This window comes from Capsella rubella, unplaced genomic scaffold (assembly GCF_000375325.1).
Source record: "Capsella rubella cultivar Monte Gargano unplaced genomic scaffold, Caprub1_0 scaffold_1, whole genome shotgun sequence".
Classification (NCBI taxonomy): domain Eukaryota; kingdom Viridiplantae; phylum Streptophyta; class Magnoliopsida; order Brassicales; family Brassicaceae; genus Capsella; species Capsella rubella.
The window spans coordinates 833,602-856,382 of NW_006238923.1; the positions used below are offsets into that span (position 1 = coordinate 833,602).

A 22,781-nucleotide genomic window follows, 5' to 3' on the forward strand; every position below is an offset into this window, starting at 1 on the left:
TGTTATTATGTCAACATATTCAGGCAAAAAATCGAAATTCTGTGTAATTCAATTAACAATTAAACTGAAAGCTAAAATATTTTAAATTGAAAATATGAAAATACAAAGAATTTTGAAATATGTCTGTTAACACCTAAAAACATACATTATATATATATAATATTTTTTTTGAGGTGCAAATAACAGTAAAATCAGTAAAAAAAAAGTTCAAAAACGGATTAGGAAAAAAGGAAAAAAAGACAAAGAGGACGATTAGAAAAAGGAAAAAACACAAGTGAGACTTTAACGCTATTTGACGAATTTGTTGTCGTTGTTCTTGGTCCGTACTATCTCTCTCTGCGCCGTATTCTCTCTATCGAACTTGCCGGTAAGCTTCGTCGATCTTCCTCTTCGACTAGTGATCTTACAAAAATCAGAGAGATTTGATTAACCTATATAGATATCTCAGTTCTTGTAGAAACTTCACCTAGCTCAGCAGGGTTCTAATTGTTGTTAATTCGAATTGAGTTCATCCCTCTGACTTATAAACCCTAATTTCGTGTTCCTTGTGAAGTTTCACCTTTTTCCTTAGCTTTTGTTAGTTACTTATTGGGGATTGATCTGTTTTAAGTTTATTTGCTGTACCAATGCAGAATTTGTATCAAACACGAACCTAACACTGGTTCCTCAAAGTGTTTGGGGGTTGTTTTTAGTCCATGGAAAAATCAAGCCCGGTGCAGAAAACCGTGGTGCTCCAGCCATTTGTCAAGTAACTCTCTATACCACGTATCTCTTTTGTTTCTATTCAGTTACAAATATGTCTAAAATCTTCCCTTTATATATATGCTCACTTAAATTAGTGTCCTTATCAATTTGTTTTTGCTTTACATTAATTTCTAGGCTGGTGAGGCTCGTAGCGAGGGCTTTCTATGATGATTATACTACAAAGAGTGATAATCAGCAGAAATCTGCAAAAAGTGACAACAGAGGGATTGCCGCTGTGGTGCTGGATGCGCTGACGAGGTTTGTGTGTATTATTTTATACCTAAGACTCTATTAGGTAGATAATGGCTCACATCTCCCTGTCACCTGGGTTTGAGGATAATGCTAGATTCACTTTTGAAACTTGATCATGGTCTGTTTAAGGTTGATATTGCGTGGATTGGCTATTTAAACCTGCTGTATTTTTGTTTTTACTGGCTTTCATTTCTGTTATCTCTTTTGTTCTATGTCTGCTAGGCGCCAATGGGTTAGAGAAGAAGACTTGGCAAAAGATTTGCAGTTGCACGCCAAGCAACTTCGAAAAATTATAAGACTCTTTGAAGAACAAAAATTGATTATGCGTGACCACCGGAAAGAGGTTTGTCCAGAAACTATCTTCTTTCAGATTGTAGTGTTTGCGCAATATGTCTCAGCTGTAACTCAGCGACTCTTTAGTCCTAGGATAAGTAGCATAATGTCATTAAATATCTAGTATATAACAATAACTGAAAAACATGAGTGTGAGAAAATAGATGATAGGTTGGCTACTCCTTTTCCAGATTTTGTGGTTCTTCTATCTACCTGTTGGGTTGATATTCCCCTTGTGAAACTTGTAGTTGGATTCTTTCACCACATGTTCTATCTGTCTTGAATGTTTGCTTGTCGTTAATCCCTTTACATTTCTTGCCTTTGCTACTTTAGTGATTCAATATCTTTTTAATAGACTGCAAAGGGTGTAAAGATGTATAGTGCTGCAGTGGCTGCTACAACTGATGGCCGAGCAGAGGACAAAGTTAAGCTCCACACCCACTCGTATTGCTGTCTTGATTATGCACAGGTACGCCTCATGTCCCTAAGTTTTTATTATTCAGTTCACTGGAGTCTTTTTTCTTTGTATCTAATTAAACTTCCCTATACTTTGTTTGTACTTCTTGTTTTATTTCGTTAACAGATATCTGATGTTGTTCGTTGTAAACTGCACCGGATGAAAAAAAAGCTCAAAGATGAGCTAGAAGATAAGAATACTGTTCAGGAGTATGGCTGTCCTAACTGCCAAAGGAAGTAAAGTCCATTACTCTTTATGTTATTATAAAATCTTTATATTCATGAGTGGTTTATGTTCATGAAAGCTAAATAAATTTTCATTTCTGGTTAGATATAATGCGCTGGATGCTCTGAGATTAATTTCTATGGAAGACGATTCTTTCCATTGCGAAAATTGCAATAGTGAACTTGTTGTGGAATGTAACAAGCTAACTTCCGAAGAAGTAGTAGATGGAGATGATAATGGAAGGAGACGGCGGCGGGAAAAACTAAAAGATATGCTTCAGAGGTTGGAGGTCTGTGTATATTGTTTTAGTGATTCAGTTCAATATTCTATAAAATTTGATAAAGCTTCACTGTGAAACTTGCATCGTTTCATGATGACACCAGAATGATTTAGTTGTTTTTCTAGAGATCAGATCTTAAATGACCAATGCTTGAGAATAGTCTGTCGCTGTAATTTTATGTCTCCTTGGTGGTTGGTGTTATGCTCATGGTTACTTCTGATAAGAGAAATGTTAAATTTTGCGTGTGCAACAATCTCTATATTCTGTATGAAGAATTGAGTATTGTTTCCCAATGCATTCTTCTTTTTATGTGTAACTTGTTTATTTTTTGGTTTTAAAATAATGGTCTGCACTTTTACTTTAGCCATGCTGATATACTCGTTCATCTTTAACATCATCTCATACTTGCTCTGATATACTAGCTCATCTTCCACATCATCTCATACTTACTTTTAGGTTGACAGTTTCAGAAATTTGTTTCTGTGATGTCGATTTATACTGTGCTGTTTTTAGCTATTACTTTTGCTTAAATCCTTGGTTGTGTTTTCTTGGGGTTAGTTATGTTGTTTGTGCGTTGGCTCAATTTGAGTATAATGTGCAGGCTCAAATGAAACCTCTGATGGATCAATTAGATAGAGTAAAAGATCTACCAATTCCTGAATTTGGATCTTTTCTGGCATGGGAGGCTCGTGCAGCTATGGCTGCTCGTGCAAATGGTGATCTTAATCCTAATGATCCTTTGAGGTCACAGGGTGGGTATGGTTCAACACCAATGCCATTTCTCGGAGAGACAAAGGTGACCTTTAGTTACGCTTTTTAATGTTTATAGAAGTTCAATGTTATAATGGAAGATAAGGCAGTGGTACTGTAATGAAATTTCCTTTCTGTTTTTCTCCAGCCAGTTTATGTGTCCGAATATATATTTGCAAAATCTCCCTGCATTTTTCCTCTTTCACTGTGGTTGGTTGATTTCTTAAATCTTATATGCTTAGGTTGAGGTTAACCTTGGTGACGGGAACGAAGATGTTAAATCTAAAGGTGGAGATTCCAGTCTGAAAGTCTTACCTCCATGGATGATTAAGCAAGGAATGAATCTGACCGAGGAACAAAGAGGAGAAATGAGACAGGTAGCAAAAGTTGATGGTGGTTCAGGAGGAGCAGCAAAACTTTCAGATGACAAGAAATCAGTCATTGGAAATGGCGATGAAAAGGATTTGAAGGTGTGCTTTTGGGGACAAATCCTTTGTGCCTATTCAGACCCCCACAGTAGCATCTTGTTTCCAAAAAATTAATACAGTATTTTCATTTTGCTTCAGGATGAATATCTGAAAGCTTACTATGCCGAACTGCTGAAGCAGCAAGAGCTTGCTGCGAGGCTTAATCAACAAGAATATGAGATTCAATTGGCAACTACATCCCCAGGTCGTCAGGTTGCTAAGAAGGCCAAACGTGAAGAGGAAGATGTTGAATGGGAAGAAGAGGCTCCTGTGGCAGGTCAGTTTGAGTTTGAATACTTCGTTTCCAGTTCGCGTACTATCTGATCATATGCATTAGCTAGTTATAAGGAACCGTTTTAGTTATATATGGAAATCGCAGAGCTTCAGCAAGAAGATAGTTGTTAAGACATGTTCATATATAACTTTATAAGATAGGTTACAGGTGTGTCATGGGTGCATGATGTATAAAGTTTAGTATATGATATACTTAATTTGATAACTTAACATGTTACGCACTTGCAGCTAATGGAAACTACAAAGTGGACTTGAACGTGGAAGCAGAAGCTTCGGGTGGTGAGGAAGATGATATCGATTGGGAAGAAGGCTGAAAAGCAAGTGGATTAGATCTGATTTATAATGGATGTCAAACTTGATAAAATAAACTTGGCTATTGTATATTCCCATTAATTTGCCGTTAGCAACATCCAAAAGATATCGTTTCTATTTCGAAAAATTATATAATATAATTTAGACTCTGTGGAGTCGAACCAGTGCCGTCTCTCAACACTAAGCCAATTTAGCCTCTTATCGCTCAACACTAGTGATATATAAAACAACTATATATATCACTAAAAACGGATGAGCGATTGTGGTGGAAAATATATATATATATATATATATTTTTTTGTGATGGAAATAATTAACAAAACTCATAATTAAAAATTTCAGTCCCAATTATTTGATGCAAAAAATAAACAATTCCGAGAGATATTCAAAAATACATATATCTGATTAAAAAATTTCTTCTTCAAATCAAACTAGATTTGGATATTTAATCGAGATTTATGAAATAAAGCCCAATAACTTGACTATTTTATCATAATTTGATAATTTTATTATAAAAACAGAATTTCATTCGTATGCCTAAAATATGTTCATCGTATCTCCCGTCGATTCACCAAAAAAAAAATATGTTCATCGTAAGTCATGAATCAATATGAACATCTCATGCACAAAATATTTTATCAATCACTCCTTCAAAAGCAATTTATCCATAGAATTTTAAAACAATATTAGGAGGTTTAATATCCACATTTATACCAGTTGAAATGCCATATATCCAGATTTGAAATTTCTAAAAAAAACAATTTAACGTAGACGGTAAGTCTATAGCAAACTCACCAAGTGCTTGCTAAAAGAGGCAATGTATAGCATTGCTTCTTTTCACAAGTGAGATATATTGTAGATTGTATTTCAATGTCCAAGCTCAGTATCTCACAACAACGCTATTAGTTTCGTACTGAAATCCACCAACGAGTTAAATATAATATTTTATTTAATATTAATTTAATGAAAATTTTTTTTAGAGTATTTTTTGAAAAATATCATTATGAGTTTTATTTTCCAAAAATACTACTAAAATATATGTTTTCTAAAAATACCACAAAATTAAAAACTAAAATATATTTTTAATACCAAAAATATCATTAAAATGTATTTTTCTAATATTTTTAACATTTAAAACTAATTTGTAAATCCTAAACACTAAAATATGCTAATTTAATCCTAAACTATACCCTAAATAAATAGTCAATCCATTTTTTTTTAAAAAAATTCTACACCAAAAATTAAAACATAAATTATAGTTTTTTTGGAAAAGAAAATTTAAAATGTACTATCCAAAAGAATTCCTCTTAATTTAATACATGGGATATTTTTATTTAAACAAAAAATATTAAATATCCAAATAAAATAATATGTGATCGTTTTAGGAATCTTTTCCAAGACAAAAAAACATTTTAATTCGGTATTATTTTTGTGTTGGATAATAATATAGTAGCCAATTTAATATACTTTCCTGGTACGCGAAAACCCAATACTTGTCGGTTGCCCATTGGTTGTTCCATGGATCTTTCAAAATCGTAACCGAGAAAGACACGTCAGACAAAATTATTAACTTGACTAAAATACCCTCGGAGTACCGACTTAGTCCTCAAGTCTTGAAGAGAAGAGAAACAATTACGGAGCAAGTCATTTACACATCCTTTCTTCTTCTTCTTCTTCTTCATCCTCACAGCACTCGCTTTTGATCTAAAACGATAATTTGGAAAAGGTTTGTTCTATATATCTTCGGTTGTCTCTGGAAATTAAAAATAAAATAAAAAACACCGAGGATCGTCGAATTCAAAATTTGATTTCCCTGTGTGAATTTTTGATGTTTTGGAAAAAAGTATAATTTGATCTTTTCATTCTGACGACTAAAATTTTCTCTCTTCTTTTTTTTTTTTTTTTGTTCTGGTTGATTAGGGTTTATGTAATCACCTTATGTTTTCCTATTTTACCAAGCTTAGGTGATACTGAATTCGTAGTGCTTACATGATTTAATTGCTTAGGGTCTAGTTTATATAGTAGTGTACGTTGGAAATACTACACACAAAGGGCTTGGTGTCGTTTTTCTTATCCGTTCTCTTTGCATCAAAGAGACAGACTCTTAATATTTGGCTTTGTTGTTTCCTGCAGGGTTTATTAGCATTCACTGATGGGTTTCGGTTCTGTTTATCGCACTCTAACGGAACTATTTCCTCAGGTAAATACTGGTCTCTTATTTGATTTATTACAACTTTAGCAAATCCATATTTTTGCTCAGAAGAGTGCACCAAGAACTTGTATATTCAACTGCTGTATTATGCATATTAGTTTGATCAAATAGCTTTCACTTACAGCTCATCTTTCCTTTTTTGTTCATGTCTTTCCTACTCTAATCGTAACCATATTATATATGTTGCAGATTGATGCACGAATTTTGAGGGCTGTTGCTATAGAACACCCCAAGGATGCTGATGAAGCTGCTGCTGTTGTTCTTTCAGAGATTCTTCCTTCAATTACCTCAGACTTGTCCCATAATCCAACCCAATCTTCCAACAGGTCGTTCCCAAGTATTACAGAGCGCCAAGGTACAATTTATCCCATGAAATTGTTTGTTACTCTGGCTTGTACATTCACAGCTTGAGGTTTCGTATTCTTTTCTTTTCTTTTCAGAGGGCATATCTTCTATTCTGGGAGATGTTGTTTCTAGGTGTCGCTCATTTCTTGGAGTTTCTAGCATATCTTCTTCTTCTTCTTCTTCACAAACTTCCCCCCTGGTTACCAGTAACCACGATAGAAGTGCTCCACATACTGATTTGATCTCGAATTTGAACGAGCTAACAAATATACTATCAAATGTTGTTCATGATGTTAGTGAGGAAGTTCAATCTTTCAATGAAGCTCATAGAAAAGAGCACGAAAACTATGAATTTGGTAGGTGTTTTGATGTTTCGAGCAACACAAAATTTGCCTTGCATGCGCCAGAGGATAATATTGTGTCAGTGGTCTCTGCCATTCCCCAAGATAAGAAATTGACTTGCGAATTTTTGGAAGATCGTGGTTTTCATATGACATGGAATCAAGCAGAAAATGATGTAACAAAGGTGGTCTGTTTAACTTCTGGAGATAATACAACAACTATACATGAGCAGGATTCATGTTTTGAAGTTGGCTCTGGGAGTACAAATGTTGTGGACGAGACTTCAAATTGTTCATTGGTCTGTGAAAATGGTGATACTGAAATTGGTGATGCTTTTAGTACATCGACCCACGTATGCAGCGTCGATCACCTTAAGGAGATTATCGAAGATGCCAAAACTAACAAGGTATGACATATAATCTTAACATTCTTTAAGCCTGTGAAAATATACTTACTTTTGTTTACATACATTGAAGTCATGTTCACTGGTGCTGAGGGTATAGAAAGCTAGACTAATGCTTCCAACTTCTAGTTACTTATTTGCATTTTGGTAGATTGTAAAGAACCCATTATTATGTTTTTTGAAATCAGAGTTTGTGATTGATACTTCAATATGATTTTTTTTTCTTTTTTGTGAAATGATGTAGAAAACCTTGCTTGCTGTGATGGACTCGGTTACGAATTTGATGAGAGAAGTTGAACTTCAAGAGAAGGATGCAGAGAAGTCAAAGGAGGGAGCTTCTAGGGGAGGTTTGGATACTCTTCAAAAGGTTGAGGAGCTCAAGAAGATGCTGGAACATGCCAAAGAAGCAAATGCCATGGTAAATTTATTGTTACTTATAATGTGCCATTTTTGCTAAATGTGCTTTGATTTTGTAGTGAAGACTAATTTACTATGATTTTGCAGCACGCTGGAGAAGTATATGGAGAGAAGTCAATTTTAGCCACTGAAGTGAAGGAGCTTGAAAACCGGTTGCTCAACTTATCAGAAGAACGAAACAAATCTCTTGCTGTCCTTGATGAGGCATGTTTTATCTGCTGAATATAAGTTTGTCTTTGTTTTTTACTTCTTGTTAAAACGAAACTGAGGATGACTGGATGACCAATTGTCTGACTCTGTTTCAAGCTGTACAGAAGTTTATATAATTGTGTTTCTTTGTAGATGAGAGGAAGTCTTGAAATAAGACTAGCGGAAGCATTGGAGATGAAAAAGACTGCTGAGCAAGAAAAGAAAGAAAAAGAAGATTCTGCACTTAAGGTACTTGCTGAACAAGAAGCCAACATGGAGAGAGTAGTCCAAGAAACAAAGCTTCTGCTGCGGGAGGCAGAAGGAAACTCCAAGGTACAATTACTGTTATAAACACTAGCAATGGGTTTCCTCTTAAGTTAAAATTCTTCACAATCTCATCTTTTTTCTTCTTCACCACCTGCAGCTTCGAGAGTTTCTAATGGATCGTGGACAGATCGTAGATTCCTTACAGTGAGTCCCATTCTCGAGTTAGCAACCGAACATTAGTCCATTTATTTAGTACACCCATGAATCTTTTAGCTATTTTTTTTTGTGGATGTAAGTAATGATCTGGTATATTCGAATGTATCTTTTAATCTCTCTTGGTTCTTTGAACAGAGGAGAAATTTCAGTGATCTGTCAAGATGTGAGGCTGTTGAAGGAGAGATTTGACAACCGAGTGTCACTAACCAAATCCATCTCGTCCAGCCACACTAGTTCATGCGGGTCATCTGTCAGAAGCTTGGTGCTTGAGAATCCTTCTGAGCGATTGAATGGAGTGACTGAAACCTCAAGCTACAACAATATCCCAGAAGCAGCAGCTTCCTCCATGAACAACTGTAGAGAGCTTGTTGAAGATGGTTGGGACATCTTTGACAAGGAGACCGACCTTTAAGGTCGTTGGTGCTGAAGAATGAAGTGACTGTACATATTAAAGAATAAATGGATTCATCTCCTACTTCGCTTAGACCAAAACTTGGATCTGTGATTGTATACTGGTTCTAGCTTTATTCAACTTATGAGCTATCCTCAGTGTTTCGTTCTTTGTTTGACAATAACAATAGATACTAGGAGTTTCAAAAGTTTTTATTAAAGGGATTTTTACATGATTCAGAAACGTGATAGATTTGATTCTAACCATCATCAGTTCTACACAAGAGTAGTTAGTTTAGAAGATAAGCTAAACTAAGCACCATCTACAATAAGCATTCGGGTATAAAGAACGCAGATAATGGTTTTTACTTACTACTACATCTACTCTGATGTCTTTCATTACTACTAAATCTACTCTTATGTCTTTCATTTCTACTCTTATGTCTTTCACCGTTTTGTTTCCTTTATCTAATTACCATGCAGCTGAGACAGTTGTCTGAAACTCAAGCTCAACATCTTCAATCTCTTGATCAATGGTTTCTGCACATGATTTCATTTCAATGATCCTTTTGTCCACCGCTTCCTTCTTCTCTTTCGCAACCAGTTCTTGTCTCTTCAACTCCAGACTTTTGCGTTCTAACTCAGCCATTTCTTCTTCAACCTTCTGCCTCTCGACCTCTTCAGCTTCAATCTTCTCCTCAAGGCATTTTCTTTCCTCCGCTTTCTTAGCTCGCCCAGCTTGGAGAGACGATACTTTGCTGATCAGTGACTGTGGATTTGCTACATTGAAACCGTGTTTCTCGAGCTCGGCAAAAGAACTACTGAGGCTACTTAGTTTGCTTGGGGAAGCATCGAGATGCAGATCTTTGACTTCATCTAATAACCCATAGAAAGTGACCATCATACCAACCGCTGACCACTCGCGGATATCTTCATTAGCATCAAACAGCGGGCTGAAATGAGGACTTTGTGGTACTTTTTTGTACAAGTCATTTGTCTCAAATGTCTTCCAAAATGGCGACTTCTTTGCAAAAAGAGAAATCCCCTTTGCTGGAGTTTTCTCAACATCAGCCGCTGAATTATACACCACGTTCGGGCTCTGATAAGAGGATAGCTCAGTCGAGAGAGGCTGACCATCAACATCATCATCGTTGCAGATATGTTTCCCTTTATCACTTATCTCAGCCTCTGAACCATTGCAAGTCCCATCAGTTTCATTCAGGCCTGGGTTCTGTTCTTCCTCTCTTTTCCTTTTTCTACTCCCATCTTCGATATTCTCCTCCTCAGGCAACTTCTGTCGAGTTGAATCTCCGAAGCAATTCTGATTCCTCATCGGCTCAAGTGGGGATGTCTTTCCTTCAGTCTGTGTCAAAGGTGTTGCAGATGAAACATAATCTTTTTCTATGGTTGCCACTTTTGAGGTTATTACAACCGAAGCAGTAGTTTCTTTAACGGGGTTTTGCGTAAGTCGGTTATGCCAAACTCCATCTTCCCACACCTTAAAAGGCCGAAGGTTCAAGTGTTTAAAATACAAGGTCTCCTTGGTAGCCTCTAAACTAACCATGTACCATTTCCCCGAGAGAACTCCCATCACTTGCCCTTGACGCCAACACGAACCATTAAACACCTCTACACAATCGAGCAAGTTATACTCTTCAACCGAAAAAGGAGGCGGTGTAGGCCTTACACGGCGTGGGTCAACCGCCATGGTTGGTTTTGCCTCATCACCACTGCATCTCAAGTATTTATCGCAGACTTTCACAATGAGTTTCTTCTGACCACTCTCCTCAATCTCCTTGATTATCATTGCAGTAACCCACGAAACTTCCCCTTCACCTATGACACAACTAACTTCCACTAATGTACCGGGGCTAAAGATAGACTTACTCAGTTCTTTGACTTCTGGTCGGACCCATTTAGAACCGGTCCAGTCAAGATGTGCCCGCAAATGCTTTGTCTCGAACTGAACAATCTCTGGTGGAAGATCGAAGTAAACCAAATAGTTCCCGTTCTCCATTTTCTTAATCACAACACCCGTCCACCAGCCGCCTTTGTAATCAGCATCAACCACAGACCCTTCCTCCAAAACGACGCCGCTGTACAGATTCTCCGGCGGAATCGGTCGTATAAACCCCTGTTCCACCGTCAGAGGAGACGAACGGTCTTCGTTAAGCATCGTTATATAACGAACACGAAGCTTCTTTCTGCTTCCCGAAATCGTATTCGTTGGGGTTTCTTCAAGGACTGCTCTGTACCAAGCGTTTCTAAAGCCTTCTTCTTCAGAACAGATCTCTACTTCACAATCTTTCAAAATCGATTGCTCCATTGAAAGAAACAAAACCAATGTTTTCGGCTCTGAAGCAAAACCCTAGAAGCAAAGATTGTAAAAAACGCGCCCTTTTTTCCCTCTTCCACAGACACACACTTTAAAACGGAAAACTCCACTCTCAACTCTCAACTCTCAAGACTGGAAAGTTGGAAAACAGCTCATCTCATCTCACTTCTGTCTTTGAATTCTTTTATTAATTTTGTCGTATATTTCAAATTATGTTTGTTTTGGTTCAATAATTGGGCTCGTTCAGTCCTATTGTATAGTCCATTATAAAGAATTGATAAAACTGATGGGCTCACCCCATAAAATATCACTCTTATTTCACCCCCATACGCACCTTGCGCGCGTGTCTACGTTTTTTTCATGAAAGACGTTTCTATAGGCGCGTGGGGTGAGGGTGAGAGTTTATGAAGGGAACAAGACAAAACCTTTCAGTTTCAACCCAAAAAATCAAATCACAAACTCACAGACACACACACACACACACTCAATTCAGAAGATGGGTAGTCTCAGATGTCTCTGTTTTAATCATTGTGAAATTCTCCATCTTAGAGCTTGATTTTTGCTTCGATGGCGTTGATGACGCTTATTCGACAGTAAGCTCGACTTTTTATTCGACGTTTGTCTCTTCTTTACTCATTCTTTATGTTCCTTATTTTCTCTCTCTTTTAGTTCTTAGTGTTTCGATTTTATTGACTTCTTTTTTTCTTGTTGATTCTACTACACTATCTTAATTAATGTGCTTGAGTTTGAAAATGCCTGTCGTAAGATAAAGGAACACTTTGCTAAGTTGGTTTTGTTTGATTTTATAGCTTTGAGATGGCATTTTAGCTGATTCAACGAGTCGTTTATGTTGGATCTTTAACTAATTTGAGCTCATTCTGCTACATCTGGTTTAAGGTTGAGATATTTTTTTCCTGATTATTTTCTGCTGATAATTGTGTCTATCCAAAATTAGTTGAATATCAGATCAATTGTTTGAAAACCTTATTCTTTATAGATAAGGATTTGATTTTTTATTCAAGACTGTTTAGGATGTTTCTATTTTCTTTCCTTGCTTAGTATTTCTATCATATTTATTTCCTTAGAGATGTAGTTTCGCTTGTAAAATTCATAGAGTGTATTCTTCTATTCAGTCTTAATAAAGAGCCTTGGTCTTTGATCTATGTTCTTAACAGGGATATTGATCACTTGGATTGCTAAATTTTTGGGAGAAAGAGATAAGCTTTCTGATTTTTTTTGAATAATGGCTGCTTGGTCACCATCAGTTGGGATAGGATCTTTTTCTCTCCATAATGGCATCACTAGAACTTGGAAGTTTCCTTCTCCAAGGTTTTTTACTGGTAAGAATAGGATTAAACTTGGATCCGAGACACTGATAGTTACAAGAAAACGTTTCTTGGGGGATTTGGGTACAAGCGCGTTGCAAAGTTATCAGTTGAGTAAAATTTGTGCTTCGAGGACATCTGTCGAGCTGCAAGATCAAGTGTCTACTAGAAGAGCTCAGGTATATGACCCAAAGAAGGTAACATCGTATTTGTTCAGGACGAAGTCTGGTGCCCTTGTTAAAGTTAAAGTTGAAAAGAAGAGAGAAAAATACAGTATCATGGTTCATGTCTCATCTTTGGAACTAAGTGGTGATGACAAGAGTAGACTGGTCATGGTTTGGGGTGTATACAGGTCTGATTCTTCGTGTTTTTTGCCTCTGGATTTTGAAAACTCTTCCCAAGACTCACACACCCACACAACAGAAACTCCATTTGTCAAAAGCTCCTCGTCAGAGTTAATGCTAGGGCTAGAGTTTGATGGGAAAGAATCTCCTTTCTTTCTATCATTTCATCTGAAGTTAGTGTCAGGAAAAGATCCAGACGGTCAAGAAATACTGACACACAGGGATACTGACTTCTGTGTCCCAGTCGGTTTTACTGCTGGTCATCCATTGCCGCTAGGCCTTTCTTCTGGTCCAGATGATGACACTTGGAATTTTGCATTCTTTTCAAGAAATTCAACGAGCGTGGTTTTATGTTTGTATGATGATAGCACAACCGATAAACCTGCTTTAGAGCTTGATCTAGATCCTTATGTAAACCGAACTGGCGATGTTTGGCATGCTTCAGTTGACAATACATGGGATTTTGTGAGATATGGCTACCGTTGCAAGGAGATGGCTCAGTCAGAAGAAGATGAAGATGTTGAAGCTCAGCCAGTTGCTTTGGATCCATATGCCACAGTCATTGATAAATCTTTCTCTCAGAAGTTTCTTGGAAGTTTATTAAAAACCCCTTCCTTTGATTGGGGAGAAGATGTGTCTCCGAACATACCACTGGAGAAACTTATTGTTTACAGGTTGAATGTGAAGGGTTTTACACAACACAAATCCAGCAAGTTGCCTAGTAACGTAACAGGGACTTTTTCTGGTGTAGCTGAGAAAGTTAACCACTTGAAGACCCTTGGAATCAACGCTGTCCTCTTGGAGCCAATATTTTCGTTCTCCGAGCAAAAGGGGCCTTACTTTCCAGTTCATTTCTTTTCACCAATGGATATGTATGGACCTTCCAATGGCTTTGAATCCGCAGTTAAGTCAATGAAAGAGATGGTGAAGAAATTGCACAGTCAGGGAATAGAGGTACTTTTGGAAGTAGTTTTTACACACACTGCTGATTCTGGAGCTCTTCGCGGAATCGATGACAGTTCTTATTATTACAAGGGAAGGGCCAACGATCTAGATTCGAAAAGTTACTTGAACTGTAACTATCCTGTTGTACAGCAGTTGATTTTGGAGAGCTTGCGTTACTGGGTAACTGAGTTTCATATAGATGGATTTTGTTTCATAAATGCTTCGTCCCTCTTGAGAGGTGTTCATGGTGAACAGCTCTCTCGTCCTCCCTTGGTTGAAGCAATAGCTTTTGACCCACTTCTTGCGGAGACCAAACTAATCGCAGATTGCTGGGATCCACTTGAAATGATGCCAAAAGAAGTACGGTTCCCGCATTGGAAACGATGGGCAGAACTCAATACAAGATATTGTCAAAATATAAGGAACTTTATGAGAGGGAAAGGCGTTCTAAGTGATCTGGCGACAAGGATTTGTGGTAGTGGTGATATATTTACTGATGGAAGAGGTCCGGCTTTCTCCTTCAACTACATTTCCAGAAACTCAGGACTTTCTCTTGTTGACTTAGTCAGTTTCAGTGGCCCTGAGCTAGCTTCAGAGCTAAGTTGGAATTGTGGGGAAGAAGGAGCAACAAATAAATCAGCTGTTCTTCAAAGAAGGCTAAAACAAATCCGAAATTTCTTGTTTATACAGTACATTTCACTCGGAATTCCGGTGCTTAACATGGGAGATGAATGTGGTATCTCAACAAAAGGCTCGCCTTTGTTGGAATCACGGAAATCTTTTGATTGGAACATGATAGCTTCAGCTTTCGGTACGCAGATCACACAATTCATCTCCTTCATGACTTCAGTAAGAGCAAGAAGACACGATGTGTTTCAAAGGAGAAACTTTTTGAAACCTGAGAACATTGCTTGGTATGCAAATGACCAAACAACTCCGAATTGGGAAGACCCTGCTTGCAAATTTTTGGCATTGGGGATCAGAGCCGAGGCAGAGGAAGAAGAGACTGCGTCATTGGTTGAGCCAACCGAGCCAAAGAAGAGCAGTGATCTGTTCATCGGATTCAATGCAAGTGATCATCCGGAGAGTGTAATCCTACCTTCACTTTCTGATGGAAGCAAATGGAGGCGATTGGTCGACACAGCTCTTCCTTTCCCAGGGTTTTTCTCTGTCGAAGGAGAGACCGTTGTAGCACAAGAACAGATGCAGCAACTGGTTGTGTATGAGATGAAGCCATACAGTTGTACCCTTTTTGAAACCATCAGTTCTACTGCTTAGGACTCAAGGTTATGATCTTTGTATATGTTATTGTGTTGTCATATACCAAATAAGAATATTCAATTAAATCAAGGACTTCCACAATATCTGATATATAACATCACTTGTGCCGTTGTGCGTGCCTTTTGCGTGTATCCAAAGCTTAATATCTTAAGGACTAATATCGAGCTCCTCAAATCAGTGATCATTAATTAGTTCTGATACGAGGTGCTGAAACATGCCTTTTTTTGAATTCGAAAGAGTAAGTTCATTGTTTATATGGAAAGAAAATATCATCTTTATGCAATTTGTGTAGATAGAATAAGATATGGATTGCTTAGGGTTTCTAACCTTACAAATTGAAAACCCTTCAAAGTTCGTCAAGTTTCTGAGTTGTATTCTCTTTTGTTTTTGAAAACAGCAGGAACGTGGTCTGAAAAATGAACAACGATTGCTGCTCAAAGTGTCAAGATAAAGCAACGAAGAAGAAGAACTCGAAGAAAATCGAAGGTGAATTGTTTTACCTATCAGGAAGATTTCTTACTTATCTTCAAAAATCTGAAAGTTTCTACCTTTCTGATGAACATGAACAGAGGAGGATGACGAAAAGGATGTGAAACAAAAACCGAAAGCCGCAGAGAATGAGGATCCAAAAACAGATTCCAAAGAAGAAAAAGGATCACATGAAACTTCAGATCATAAGGATAAGAAGAAGAAGGGCATCCTTACATGGCAACACTCGAGTACAAAGAAAGAGAAGGATGGTGGTAAAAACTTGTTAAGCGAGAAAGTTGGTGTTAACCTGTCTTGTAACACAGCTAAGTCGATGATGCACCATGGTGGACCCAACCCTTCTAACCTGTGGCCCATATCCGCAGCCCCAAGAGGTCGTTATCCCCAATTTCCGATGACACCCCCATTTCCGATGGCACCAATGTATGGACCATATGGTGGTGTTGGTGGTCTGATGCAACCATACCAATACATGCCTCATGCCACGATGTTTAATGGTGTCCACATTTCACCATATCCGCCTATGGCTGCAGCTGCTCCTTTTCCCTATTGGCAAACCAGACCGTATATGGATACTAATCCCATGAAGCGTTACACCACCTATGCAGACAATTACTCCTATTGCTTTATCTAAGTTCCTCTTAATGATTCCATATGTTTGCTTCATTTTAGGTGTTTCAATGTGTTAAAAGGTGTTTCGATGTGTTAAGAAGAAACTAAAATATGATGATAAGATGTTTCGATGTAGTTTTTTATAAGCTTATCATCAAAGAGTAACAATAAAAATGATCCTTCGATAAAGATAATGTAACAAGATTCATGGCCAACCATCGGGCTCTACATCAGGGAAATATTCAATTATCAAGCCATTACACCAAATGAAAAGTACCAAGTCTGGAGGTACAACGATTCTGCAGAATTAACCACCCCTAGCTTCTCTTCTAGCGGCATCATGAAGTAAATCAACATCGACTCCATCAGGAGGTAACTGCACATACCTTACCACAGATCCTCTGATGAAACAGTTTCTCACTGAAAGCTACACAAGACAGCACACAAATCCATAAGTTAATAACCACACCAGGAAAGATACTAGCGAATTCTGTACTCTTTGAAATGTGGCAAGACAAAGAAATACAGTGCCAAACATAAACCAATAGAAAAGCTTAAAAGCACTGAAAACTTGATTGCAATCTGTTGTAATTTAGAGTAAACTCGACAAATTGCAGTATATAAGGAGCAATCTCAATAAAATTTGTACTCAGCACCACACTAGTTACAAACCTATCACTCTAAATTGTCCCTTTCAATTTGTAAATTTAATCAATATCACCTTAAAGCCTCACAGGCTTGGTCATAGTATATATAAGTAGGAAAGATAAGTAAAGAGTGATGGCTTAAACACATTTGCAAGAGCCAAGCATTAAGCTTTCGAATTCATCAGTTTCATAAGTGATATTTTGCAACAGGGAGCAACAGAAGGGTAACAAGAAACTAGCCAGAGAGACTAAACCCAGTGGTTACATCTGAAGATAATGCAAAGCGAGATATAAAAAAATCACACCTTTTTCAACTGGATGGATAAACCACTAAAGAACAATTCAAGCACATACAACAAAGAAAATATTGTCTAGGTGAACAAAAAAAACCATTGACTACTCTAACAAACCCTAAATTCCCAATTTTCAATCGTTTTACAGAAAAAGAATTTACCATGTGTGGGTACTTGTCCTGGTCAACAACCCTAGTATTCTCGAGCTTGATATTCAGATACTGATCAACTGAGTGAAGAGTTCCTCTTATGGCTAAATCGTTCTTCAGCTCAACCGTCACTTCTTGTCCAACCAAATCCTTGAAGTAAGAAAAGAACAACTGCACCACAGGACAAACAAAAATCTATAAGACCCATCACGAGAAACCCTAGAGCCAATCGCTTTAAAGAAAACTAACCGACGGAAGAAGGAACCTTTGTTAGACTTAGGTCAAACCAAAAAAAAATATAAAATCCCAACACCCAAATTCAGGAAAGACGGAGAAAGCATTCAAATTTACCATTGTTTCTCTGCTGATTCCTTCCTCTGCTCGCAAATTCAACGAAGAAGGTGAGAAACTTTAGCGGGATTCTAGACTTTAGAACTTCTCTCTGTCTCTCTCTCTCGAGTAGAGTACCCTAATGATCCTTGGGTTAGTTTCGAGTATATGAACCAGAAGCGGTATTTCTGTAATTATTCAAAAGTTTGGGTATGATGTTGCTAAATGAAGTATATGAACCAGAAGCGGTATTTATGTAATTATTGAAAACTAAGGGTCTCTAAAAGTAAATATTTAGAATCTCATGTATGTTTTGGACCTTTTTGGTTTTTGGTCACCAGCCAAAACTGTATAAAAAGGAAAGATTAACATAAATCTAATGATATCTGACGCATATATAGGTGATTGCTGACGATAAGCTTTCTACGGGTTTGTGACGAAGAAGAAGGAGAAAAGAAGAAGACGAACTCAGGTTGGATTATCAAACTTTGTTTAATGGCTTCTCACAGCTATCCAACACTTGGGTTTAGTCTTCTTCAAGAGTTAGGAAGCAACGAAACCATCAAAGTGAGTTTTTTCCCCTCTGTTTTAGAAATTGAGTTGTTAGAATCTCTCGTTATATTCTTGTCTTGGTTCTGTATGCTTCTTCTTCTCTTGTTTGATTCTTATGTCTTTGAGTGATTCAGAAGAGCCAGACTTGTCTTGTGAATCCTGGGAGGAGAAAACATGAGTTAATACTAGAAAGCTCCTTTAACCTGAGACCACATCTCTTGGAGCCATTAAAACCTTTTTGTTCTTTGAGCAAGTCTAATCATTTTGTGGAGTGTAATTCAACTATGATGAAGCCTAGGCTCATGGATGTTCATGGTATGTCTCACCATTATCCTTTCTTTGGCTAGAGTTTTGATCAATTTGTAAATTGATTATTGCACCACATTGTCATGGTTTTTGAAAAGAACTGATGTGTGGTTTGCAGAGGCCGGACCAGAACCTCTGTGCTTAGGCTTGGGAATCACTGAGCAGTCTGCAAGACAAGAGAAGATGATAGAGTTCCTTTTGTCTAGATTAGAAGAACTCAAAGAAGGAGGGTTCAGTTTTTCTATGCTGTCTGAATTGATGGGTCTAGATGCTTTCAGATCAAGTTCTCAGCTACCACATGCGTCCTCCTCTCTTCTTTACTTGAATCAAGAATCCTCAAAGTCGTTTTTGGATCTCATGGTGGATGGTAACGTTCTGTTATCAAGTAACAGAGCTGAGTTGAATGATTTGGTTTCTACCGTGGCTGAGATTCCTAAGTTACGAAGGAACTCAACAAGATGGAGAAAGCTCTCACGGCTTGTCCCGCAGTTTCAGCGGTATTTTATTTTTCATTTCAACTTAGTTCTTCATCACAACAAATCTCATCCGTTGGGGTTTAACATTAAGGTTTTGCTCTCTCTCATTTAGCAGATTCGACAGTGAAGTACTAATAGACACTCTGCACCTACCTGACGCAATTACACTAGGTCCTCTCAAGAGGTATTTGAAATCATTAACTAGTTTTTGGTAATTCTCTGTTTTTTAAAGAAAGGTTCTTTTGATTTTTAACAGTCCGAAGAAAACCAAGCTCAAGCCTTCACCAAAGAAACAAAATCCGAAGATAAGAGATACGGAAAAAGACCTCTACAAAAGAAACCATCTTTATGCATGTGAGAGCCTTATCTCTCTGATGATAGGCAATGACCAACATAGACAAACCACTATGCTATCTCTAAAGAAATCACGTGGAGAACTCTTGGCGCTTTTGACTCAGTTTTCAATTGGCATTGCTGGAACTGGTATCGCTGTGCTCTTCTCTGTTGCTTCCAGACGGGTACCCTTTTGTGCAAACAAGTTCTTCGAGAGTGCACTGAGTTTGAGTTTGGTATTGCTCTCATGGTCGGTGAGTAGACTTAGGAAGGCCATTGTTGATGCCAATAGGAAAGCAATCAAGGAAGAAGAAATCAAGAATAAAGTGGAAAGAAGAATCAAGGAAGTTTACTTCAGAGCGGCGACAGTTATTGCCATGGTTGCACTTAGGTTTGGTTGAATATCGAAATGCTGATGATTTGGAGTCAAGTTTCTAACTCCATTGATGGCTTGTTAAAGGTTAGTTTGTAGTTGTAAGGTTTGATAAAGGGATTTTGTAAAGAGTTTTATACTAACACAAACCACTTAACTTGCAAAGCCAAAAAAAACTGTGAAGATATTACATTAATTAGGACTTAGGAGAAGCTTTTCTTGTAAAACACAAATCTCTCTGTTATTTGATCTAAGTCTCTAACTCTCCAAGAAGAAGAAATCCCATGAGAGATGAATATTTAGATACTAGAACAAACTGAGAACAATGTGTTTTGTTTTTTTTTTTTGTTTGAAGAACTTTGAATCTGCTTTAGCGACTTAGCTCATCACTTTTGATACCACACCGGCTCCAACTGTTCTACCTCCTTCCCTTAGAGCAAATCTTTGACCTGTTAAAATCACAATATAGAAACAACTTGAATTACTCAAGAAACTTTTAGAAAATCAAACTTGGTGGGTTAGTGGAGATATCTAAAGCCAGTGAATCTAACCTGGCTCAAGTGGGACAGGGAGGATCAGCTCGAAAACTGCAGTGACATTGTCACCGGGCATAACCATCTTCACATTTTCAGGTAATTCTACTTTTCCAGTGACATCGGCGGTCCGCAGATAAAACTGAGGCCTGTAGTTAGAGAAAAAAGCGGTATGACGGCCACCTTCATCCTTCGTGAGCACGTAAATCTCTGCTTCAAACTTCTTGGCAGTCTTGCAAGAACCAGGCTTAGCAATTACCTAAACAAAACAAAGTTAAATTCAGTAAAGCTAGTTTCACAATATGGTCTATCACTGTTCTACATCACAAGGATCTTGGGCTTACCATTCCACGTTGAATGTCTTCTCTCTTTAGCCCACGCAACAAAAGTCCTACATTATCACCAGCCTAACATATTTGACATTTTTTTATCAATATCCCATGCCATTAAGGAAAAGATCTCTACAAATTTCCTTTACCTGTCCATTATCCAAAATTTTCTTGAACATCTCAACGCCAGTTACTGTGGATTTCAGTGCAGGTCCCTGGAAATTATATATCGCAGTGAGATTTACAGAAGTTACAAGAACAATGCTTAATTGTAATAGTGGCCAGTACTAACTCACCGGACTTAACCCTAATATCTCAACTTCTTCACCTACTTTAATGGTTCCCTGCTCAATACGGCCGGTTGCAACAGTTCCACGTCCCTTTCATAGAAAAAGGAATCGATAATAAAATTTCCAAAAAAACATTTGAGAGAACGAACAACAAAAAAAACAAGGATGTAAACTGTTATACCTGAATCGAGAAAACATCTTCAATTGGCATCAGGAAAGGTTTATCGAGCACACGAACAGGGTCAGGTATATATTCATCTACAGCTTCCATTAGCTTCAATATTGCTTTCCGGCCAATTTCTTCGTTTGTACCCTGCAATGCAGACAGAGCAGATCCTCGAATGATGGGAATATCATCCCCGGGGAACTTGTAGAAGCTGAGAAGTTCTGGCCAACAAAGCGGTTGACGTAAGAAATTTTATACGTCATAAGAAAAATTATTGAATATATAACTTCATGACATAAGGATTTTATACAAACCACGCAGTTCCATCTCTACAAGCTCCAACAACTCTAGGTCATCAACAGCATCAACTTTATTCAGGAAGCATACAAGTGATGGAACACCGACCTGTGGAACATTAACATCTTGGATCGTGGCCAACTTAACTTGTTCGAGCATCTTATCCTGTTCAATGGATTGTAACAGTGCAAACCTGACGTGCAAGGAGGATATGCTCCTTAGTTTGAGGCATTGGCCCATCTGGTGCTGAAACCACGAGAATTCCACCATCCATTTGTGCAGCTCCAGTAATCATATTCTAACAATCAGCAACTTAAGCTATGAGATACAAGAGTTTATCAAATTATTTCATACACAACCCATGTATTGATCCATGTTACTCCACTAATCAATTACGTAGATTATCTTACTTTAACATAATCTGCGTGTCCGGGGCAATCCACATGAGCATAATGACGCTTAGCAGTCTCGTACTCCACATGAGCCTACAGAACCAAGTACTGTCTAGAGTTAAAACCACTTCGATTGCACTCAAGAATGGAGATAAGAGAGTAAATTAAGTGCATGACCGTTGCAATCGTAATTCCTCTCTTCTTCTCTTCAGGAGCTTTGTCAATTTCATCAAACGCAACAGCCTTAGCATTACCTTCTTCAGCCAACACCTAAAACAAATCGGATCAACTGTTTTGTATTTTATAGTTGGTCATGAATTTTGAAGTAATTTAGGCAGCTCAAAAACCACACCTTTGTGATTGCAGCAGTCAAAGTGGTCTTCCCATGATCAACGTGCCCGATTGTTCCAACATTTACATGAGGTTTTCTGCCAAAAATAAACAAAGTTACAAGTAAATTCGAAAATTTAAGAAAACCAATTTATTCCCCCGCATCACTCTTTCACTAGAGAAACAGAGAGATGGAAAAGCAGAGTAGTAGTAACTCAAACCAATTCCAAAATAACACTGAAGAAGAGAGAGAGATCTAACGAGTGGATGTACTCACGTTCGGGTGAAAGTGGCCATCGATCTCCACCACGAGGTCGCGGAACTTGGAGAACAACGATCATCTCCCCCGACGATATGTGACATCGAGGGGACGGAACCTCCGCATCGTAGATAGATCTGAGAAGAAAACGGAATAAGGCGTTTCGAGCTAGCGTTTCGAAGAGCTACGGAAGCCATTTGGGGTTGAATTGGTCGGAGCCACAGAAAAAGAAAGATCGAAATTTTTGCTTCTCTCTCGCCTTGAAATGGTGGTTGGTTGGTTGGGGTTTAAGAGAGGGTTAATCACTCACCCAGTCACCCGAGGGTTTCTCTTGAATCCGACCCGTAAGCCCATAATACGAGTAATGGGCCTCAATTTGTATCCTTTTTTTGGTCTTCACAACAGATAACATTGCGTTTGATTTTGAAACAATCAAAGCCCCGAATTCGCAACCAAATTCACTTATTAGAGCAACATATTAGGCTCGGTCATGGCAGATC

At 37.9% G+C, this 22,781-nt stretch overlaps 8 protein-coding genes across 14 annotated transcripts; 5 read left to right on the plus strand and 3 right to left on the minus strand.

The window, feature by feature from the left end:
- The first annotated feature begins 256 nt into the window (after nt 1-256).
- On the plus strand, nt 257-4,278 carry LOC17899651 (general transcription factor IIE subunit 1). Its single transcript, XM_006307382.2, has 11 exons — nt 257-367; nt 633-748; nt 880-1,002; nt 1,219-1,339; nt 1,685-1,798; nt 1,913-2,022; nt 2,117-2,300; nt 2,893-3,087; nt 3,284-3,511; nt 3,608-3,785; nt 4,031-4,278. The coding sequence occupies exons 2-11, from the start codon at nt 696-698 to the stop codon at nt 4,114-4,116; spliced, it is 1,392 nt and encodes a 463-aa protein (XP_006307444.1). The 5' UTR covers nt 257-367; nt 633-695; the 3' UTR covers nt 4,117-4,278.
- A 1,469-nt stretch (nt 4,279-5,747) lies between these two features.
- On the plus strand, nt 5,748-9,128 carry LOC17900309. Its single transcript, XM_006307100.2, has 9 exons — nt 5,748-5,840; nt 6,248-6,314; nt 6,516-6,681; nt 6,767-7,419; nt 7,661-7,834; nt 7,921-8,037; nt 8,176-8,355; nt 8,447-8,493; nt 8,641-9,128. The coding sequence occupies exons 2-9, from the start codon at nt 6,267-6,269 to the stop codon at nt 8,915-8,917; spliced, it is 1,662 nt and encodes a 553-aa protein (XP_006307162.1). The 5' UTR covers nt 5,748-5,840; nt 6,248-6,266; the 3' UTR covers nt 8,918-9,128.
- On the minus strand, nt 9,129-11,348 carry LOC17899635 (DUF724 domain-containing protein 1). The gene has a single exon (XM_006303772.2). It carries the CDS (start codon nt 11,219-11,221, stop codon nt 9,368-9,370), a length of 1,854 nt encoding a protein of 617 aa, XP_006303834.1. The 5' UTR covers nt 11,222-11,348; the 3' UTR covers nt 9,129-9,367.
- Nucleotides 11,349-11,728: 380 nt separating this feature from the next.
- LOC17897207 (isoamylase 2, chloroplastic) lies at nt 11,729-15,206 on the plus strand. Of its 4 annotated transcripts, none has more exons than XM_023789579.1 (3): nt 11,736-11,823; nt 12,040-12,127; nt 12,406-15,206. In XM_023789579.1, exon 3 carries the CDS (start codon nt 12,474-12,476, stop codon nt 15,120-15,122), a length of 2,649 nt encoding a protein of 882 aa, XP_023645347.1. In that variant the 5' UTR covers nt 11,736-11,823; nt 12,040-12,127; nt 12,406-12,473; the 3' UTR covers nt 15,123-15,206. The 4 variants fall into 4 exon arrangements, with proteins under 4 accessions (XP_006303226.1, XP_023645347.1, XP_023645345.1 ...); XM_023789578.1 differs by having other exon boundaries at nt 11,775-11,846; XM_006303164.2 differs by lacking the exon at nt 12,040-12,127 and having other exon boundaries at nt 11,729-11,823.
- On the plus strand, nt 11,769-16,493 carry LOC17898690. Of its 3 annotated transcripts, none has more exons than XM_023789583.1 (3): nt 11,769-11,846; nt 15,523-15,611; nt 15,695-16,493. In XM_023789583.1, the coding sequence occupies exons 2-3, from the start codon at nt 15,542-15,544 to the stop codon at nt 16,246-16,248; spliced, it is 624 nt and encodes a 207-aa protein (XP_023645351.1). In that variant the 5' UTR covers nt 11,769-11,846; nt 15,523-15,541; the 3' UTR covers nt 16,249-16,493. The 3 variants fall into 3 exon arrangements, with proteins under 3 accessions (XP_023645351.1, XP_023645352.1, XP_006306230.1); XM_023789584.1 differs by lacking the exon at nt 11,769-11,846 and adding an exon at nt 15,318-15,363; XM_006306168.2 differs by lacking the exon at nt 11,769-11,846 and adding an exon at nt 15,327-15,363 and having other exon boundaries at nt 15,526-15,611.
- Nucleotides 16,389-17,771, minus strand: LOC17897116 (sm-like protein LSM2). Its single transcript, XM_006305743.2, has 3 exons — nt 17,667-17,771; nt 17,328-17,486; nt 16,389-16,653 (listed from the first exon to the last, which is right to left on the minus strand). The coding sequence occupies exons 1-3, from the start codon at nt 17,667-17,669 to the stop codon at nt 16,534-16,536; spliced, it is 282 nt and encodes a 93-aa protein (XP_006305805.1). The 5' UTR covers nt 17,670-17,771; the 3' UTR covers nt 16,389-16,533.
- A 288-nt stretch (nt 17,772-18,059) lies between these two features.
- On the plus strand, nt 18,060-19,725 carry LOC17898493. Of its 2 annotated transcripts, none has more exons than XM_023789581.1 (5): nt 18,060-18,212; nt 18,332-18,512; nt 18,622-19,000; nt 19,092-19,163; nt 19,236-19,725. In XM_023789581.1, exons 1-5 carry the CDS (start codon nt 18,141-18,143, stop codon nt 19,711-19,713), a joined length of 1,182 nt encoding a protein of 393 aa, XP_023645349.1. In that variant the 5' UTR covers nt 18,060-18,140; the 3' UTR covers nt 19,714-19,725. The 2 variants fall into 2 exon arrangements, with proteins under 2 accessions (XP_023645349.1, XP_006304945.1); XM_006304883.2 differs by having other exon boundaries at nt 19,095-19,163.
- Nucleotides 19,726-19,858: 133 nt separating this feature from the next.
- Nucleotides 19,859-22,526, minus strand: LOC17900272 (elongation factor Tu, mitochondrial). Its single transcript, XM_023789580.1, has 12 exons — nt 22,300-22,526; nt 22,045-22,120; nt 21,870-21,962; nt 21,711-21,785; nt 21,494-21,598; nt 21,318-21,408; nt 21,019-21,224; nt 20,844-20,927; nt 20,697-20,762; nt 20,563-20,625; nt 20,237-20,477; nt 19,859-20,134 (listed from the first exon to the last, which is right to left on the minus strand). The coding sequence occupies exons 1-12, from the start codon at nt 22,476-22,478 to the stop codon at nt 20,064-20,066; spliced, it is 1,350 nt and encodes a 449-aa protein (XP_023645348.1). The 5' UTR covers nt 22,479-22,526; the 3' UTR covers nt 19,859-20,063.
- Between the last annotated feature and the right edge of the window lie 255 nt (nt 22,527-22,781).

Bases quoted from the DNA above. Each gene is read 5' to 3' on its own strand.
- LOC17899651 (XM_006307382.2), top strand. From the start codon at position 696: ATGGAAAAATCAAGCCCGGTGCAGAAAACCGTGGTGCTCCAGCCATTT. The intron at 749-879 runs GTAACTCTCTAT...ATTAATTTCTAG, and splicing joins GTGCTCCAGCCATTTGTCAA to GCTGGTGAGGCTCGTAGCGA. The intron at 3,088-3,283 runs GTGACCTTTAGT...TTATATGCTTAG, and splicing joins CATTTCTCGGAGAGACAAAG to GTTGAGGTTAACCTTGGTGA.
- LOC17900309 (XM_006307100.2), top strand. From the start codon at position 6,267: ATGGGTTTCGGTTCTGTTTATCGCACTCTAACGGAACTATTTCCTCAG. The intron at 6,315-6,515 runs GTAAATACTGGT...TATATGTTGCAG, and splicing joins TAACGGAACTATTTCCTCAG to ATTGATGCACGAATTTTGAG. The intron at 8,494-8,640 runs GTGAGTCCCATT...TTCTTTGAACAG, and splicing joins CAGATCGTAGATTCCTTACA to AGGAGAAATTTCAGTGATCT.
- LOC17899635 (XM_006303772.2), bottom strand. From the start codon at position 11,221: ATGGAGCAATCGATTTTGAAAGATTGTGAAGTAGAGATCTGTTCTGAA.
- LOC17897207 (XM_006303164.2), top strand. From the start codon at position 12,474: ATGGCTGCTTGGTCACCATCAGTTGGGATAGGATCTTTTTCTCTCCAT.
- LOC17898690 (XM_023789583.1), top strand. From the start codon at position 15,542: ATGAACAACGATTGCTGCTCAAAGTGTCAAGATAAAGCAACGAAGAAG. The intron at 15,612-15,694 runs GTGAATTGTTTT...GAACATGAACAG, and splicing joins GAACTCGAAGAAAATCGAAG to AGGAGGATGACGAAAAGGAT.
- LOC17897116 (XM_006305743.2), bottom strand. The intron at 16,654-17,327 runs GTAAATTCTTTT...TGTCTTGTGTAG, and splicing joins AGGACAAGTACCCACACATG to CTTTCAGTGAGAAACTGTTT.
- LOC17898493 (XM_023789581.1), top strand. From the start codon at position 18,141: ATGGCTTCTCACAGCTATCCAACACTTGGGTTTAGTCTTCTTCAAGAG. The intron at 18,213-18,331 runs GTGAGTTTTTTC...TGAGTGATTCAG, and splicing joins GAAGCAACGAAACCATCAAA to AAGAGCCAGACTTGTCTTGT. The intron at 18,513-18,621 runs GTATGTCTCACC...TGTGGTTTGCAG, and splicing joins TAGGCTCATGGATGTTCATG to AGGCCGGACCAGAACCTCTG.
- LOC17900272 (XM_023789580.1), bottom strand. From the start codon at position 22,478: ATGGCTTCCGTAGCTCTTCGAAACGCTAGCTCGAAACGCCTTATTCCG. The intron at 20,478-20,562 runs GTAAGCCCAAGA...TGTTTTGTTTAG, and splicing joins AAGACATTCAACGTGGAATG to GTAATTGCTAAGCCTGGTTC. The intron at 20,135-20,236 runs GTTAGATTCACT...TGATTTTAACAG, and splicing joins CCCTGTCCCACTTGAGCCAG to GTCAAAGATTTGCTCTAAGG.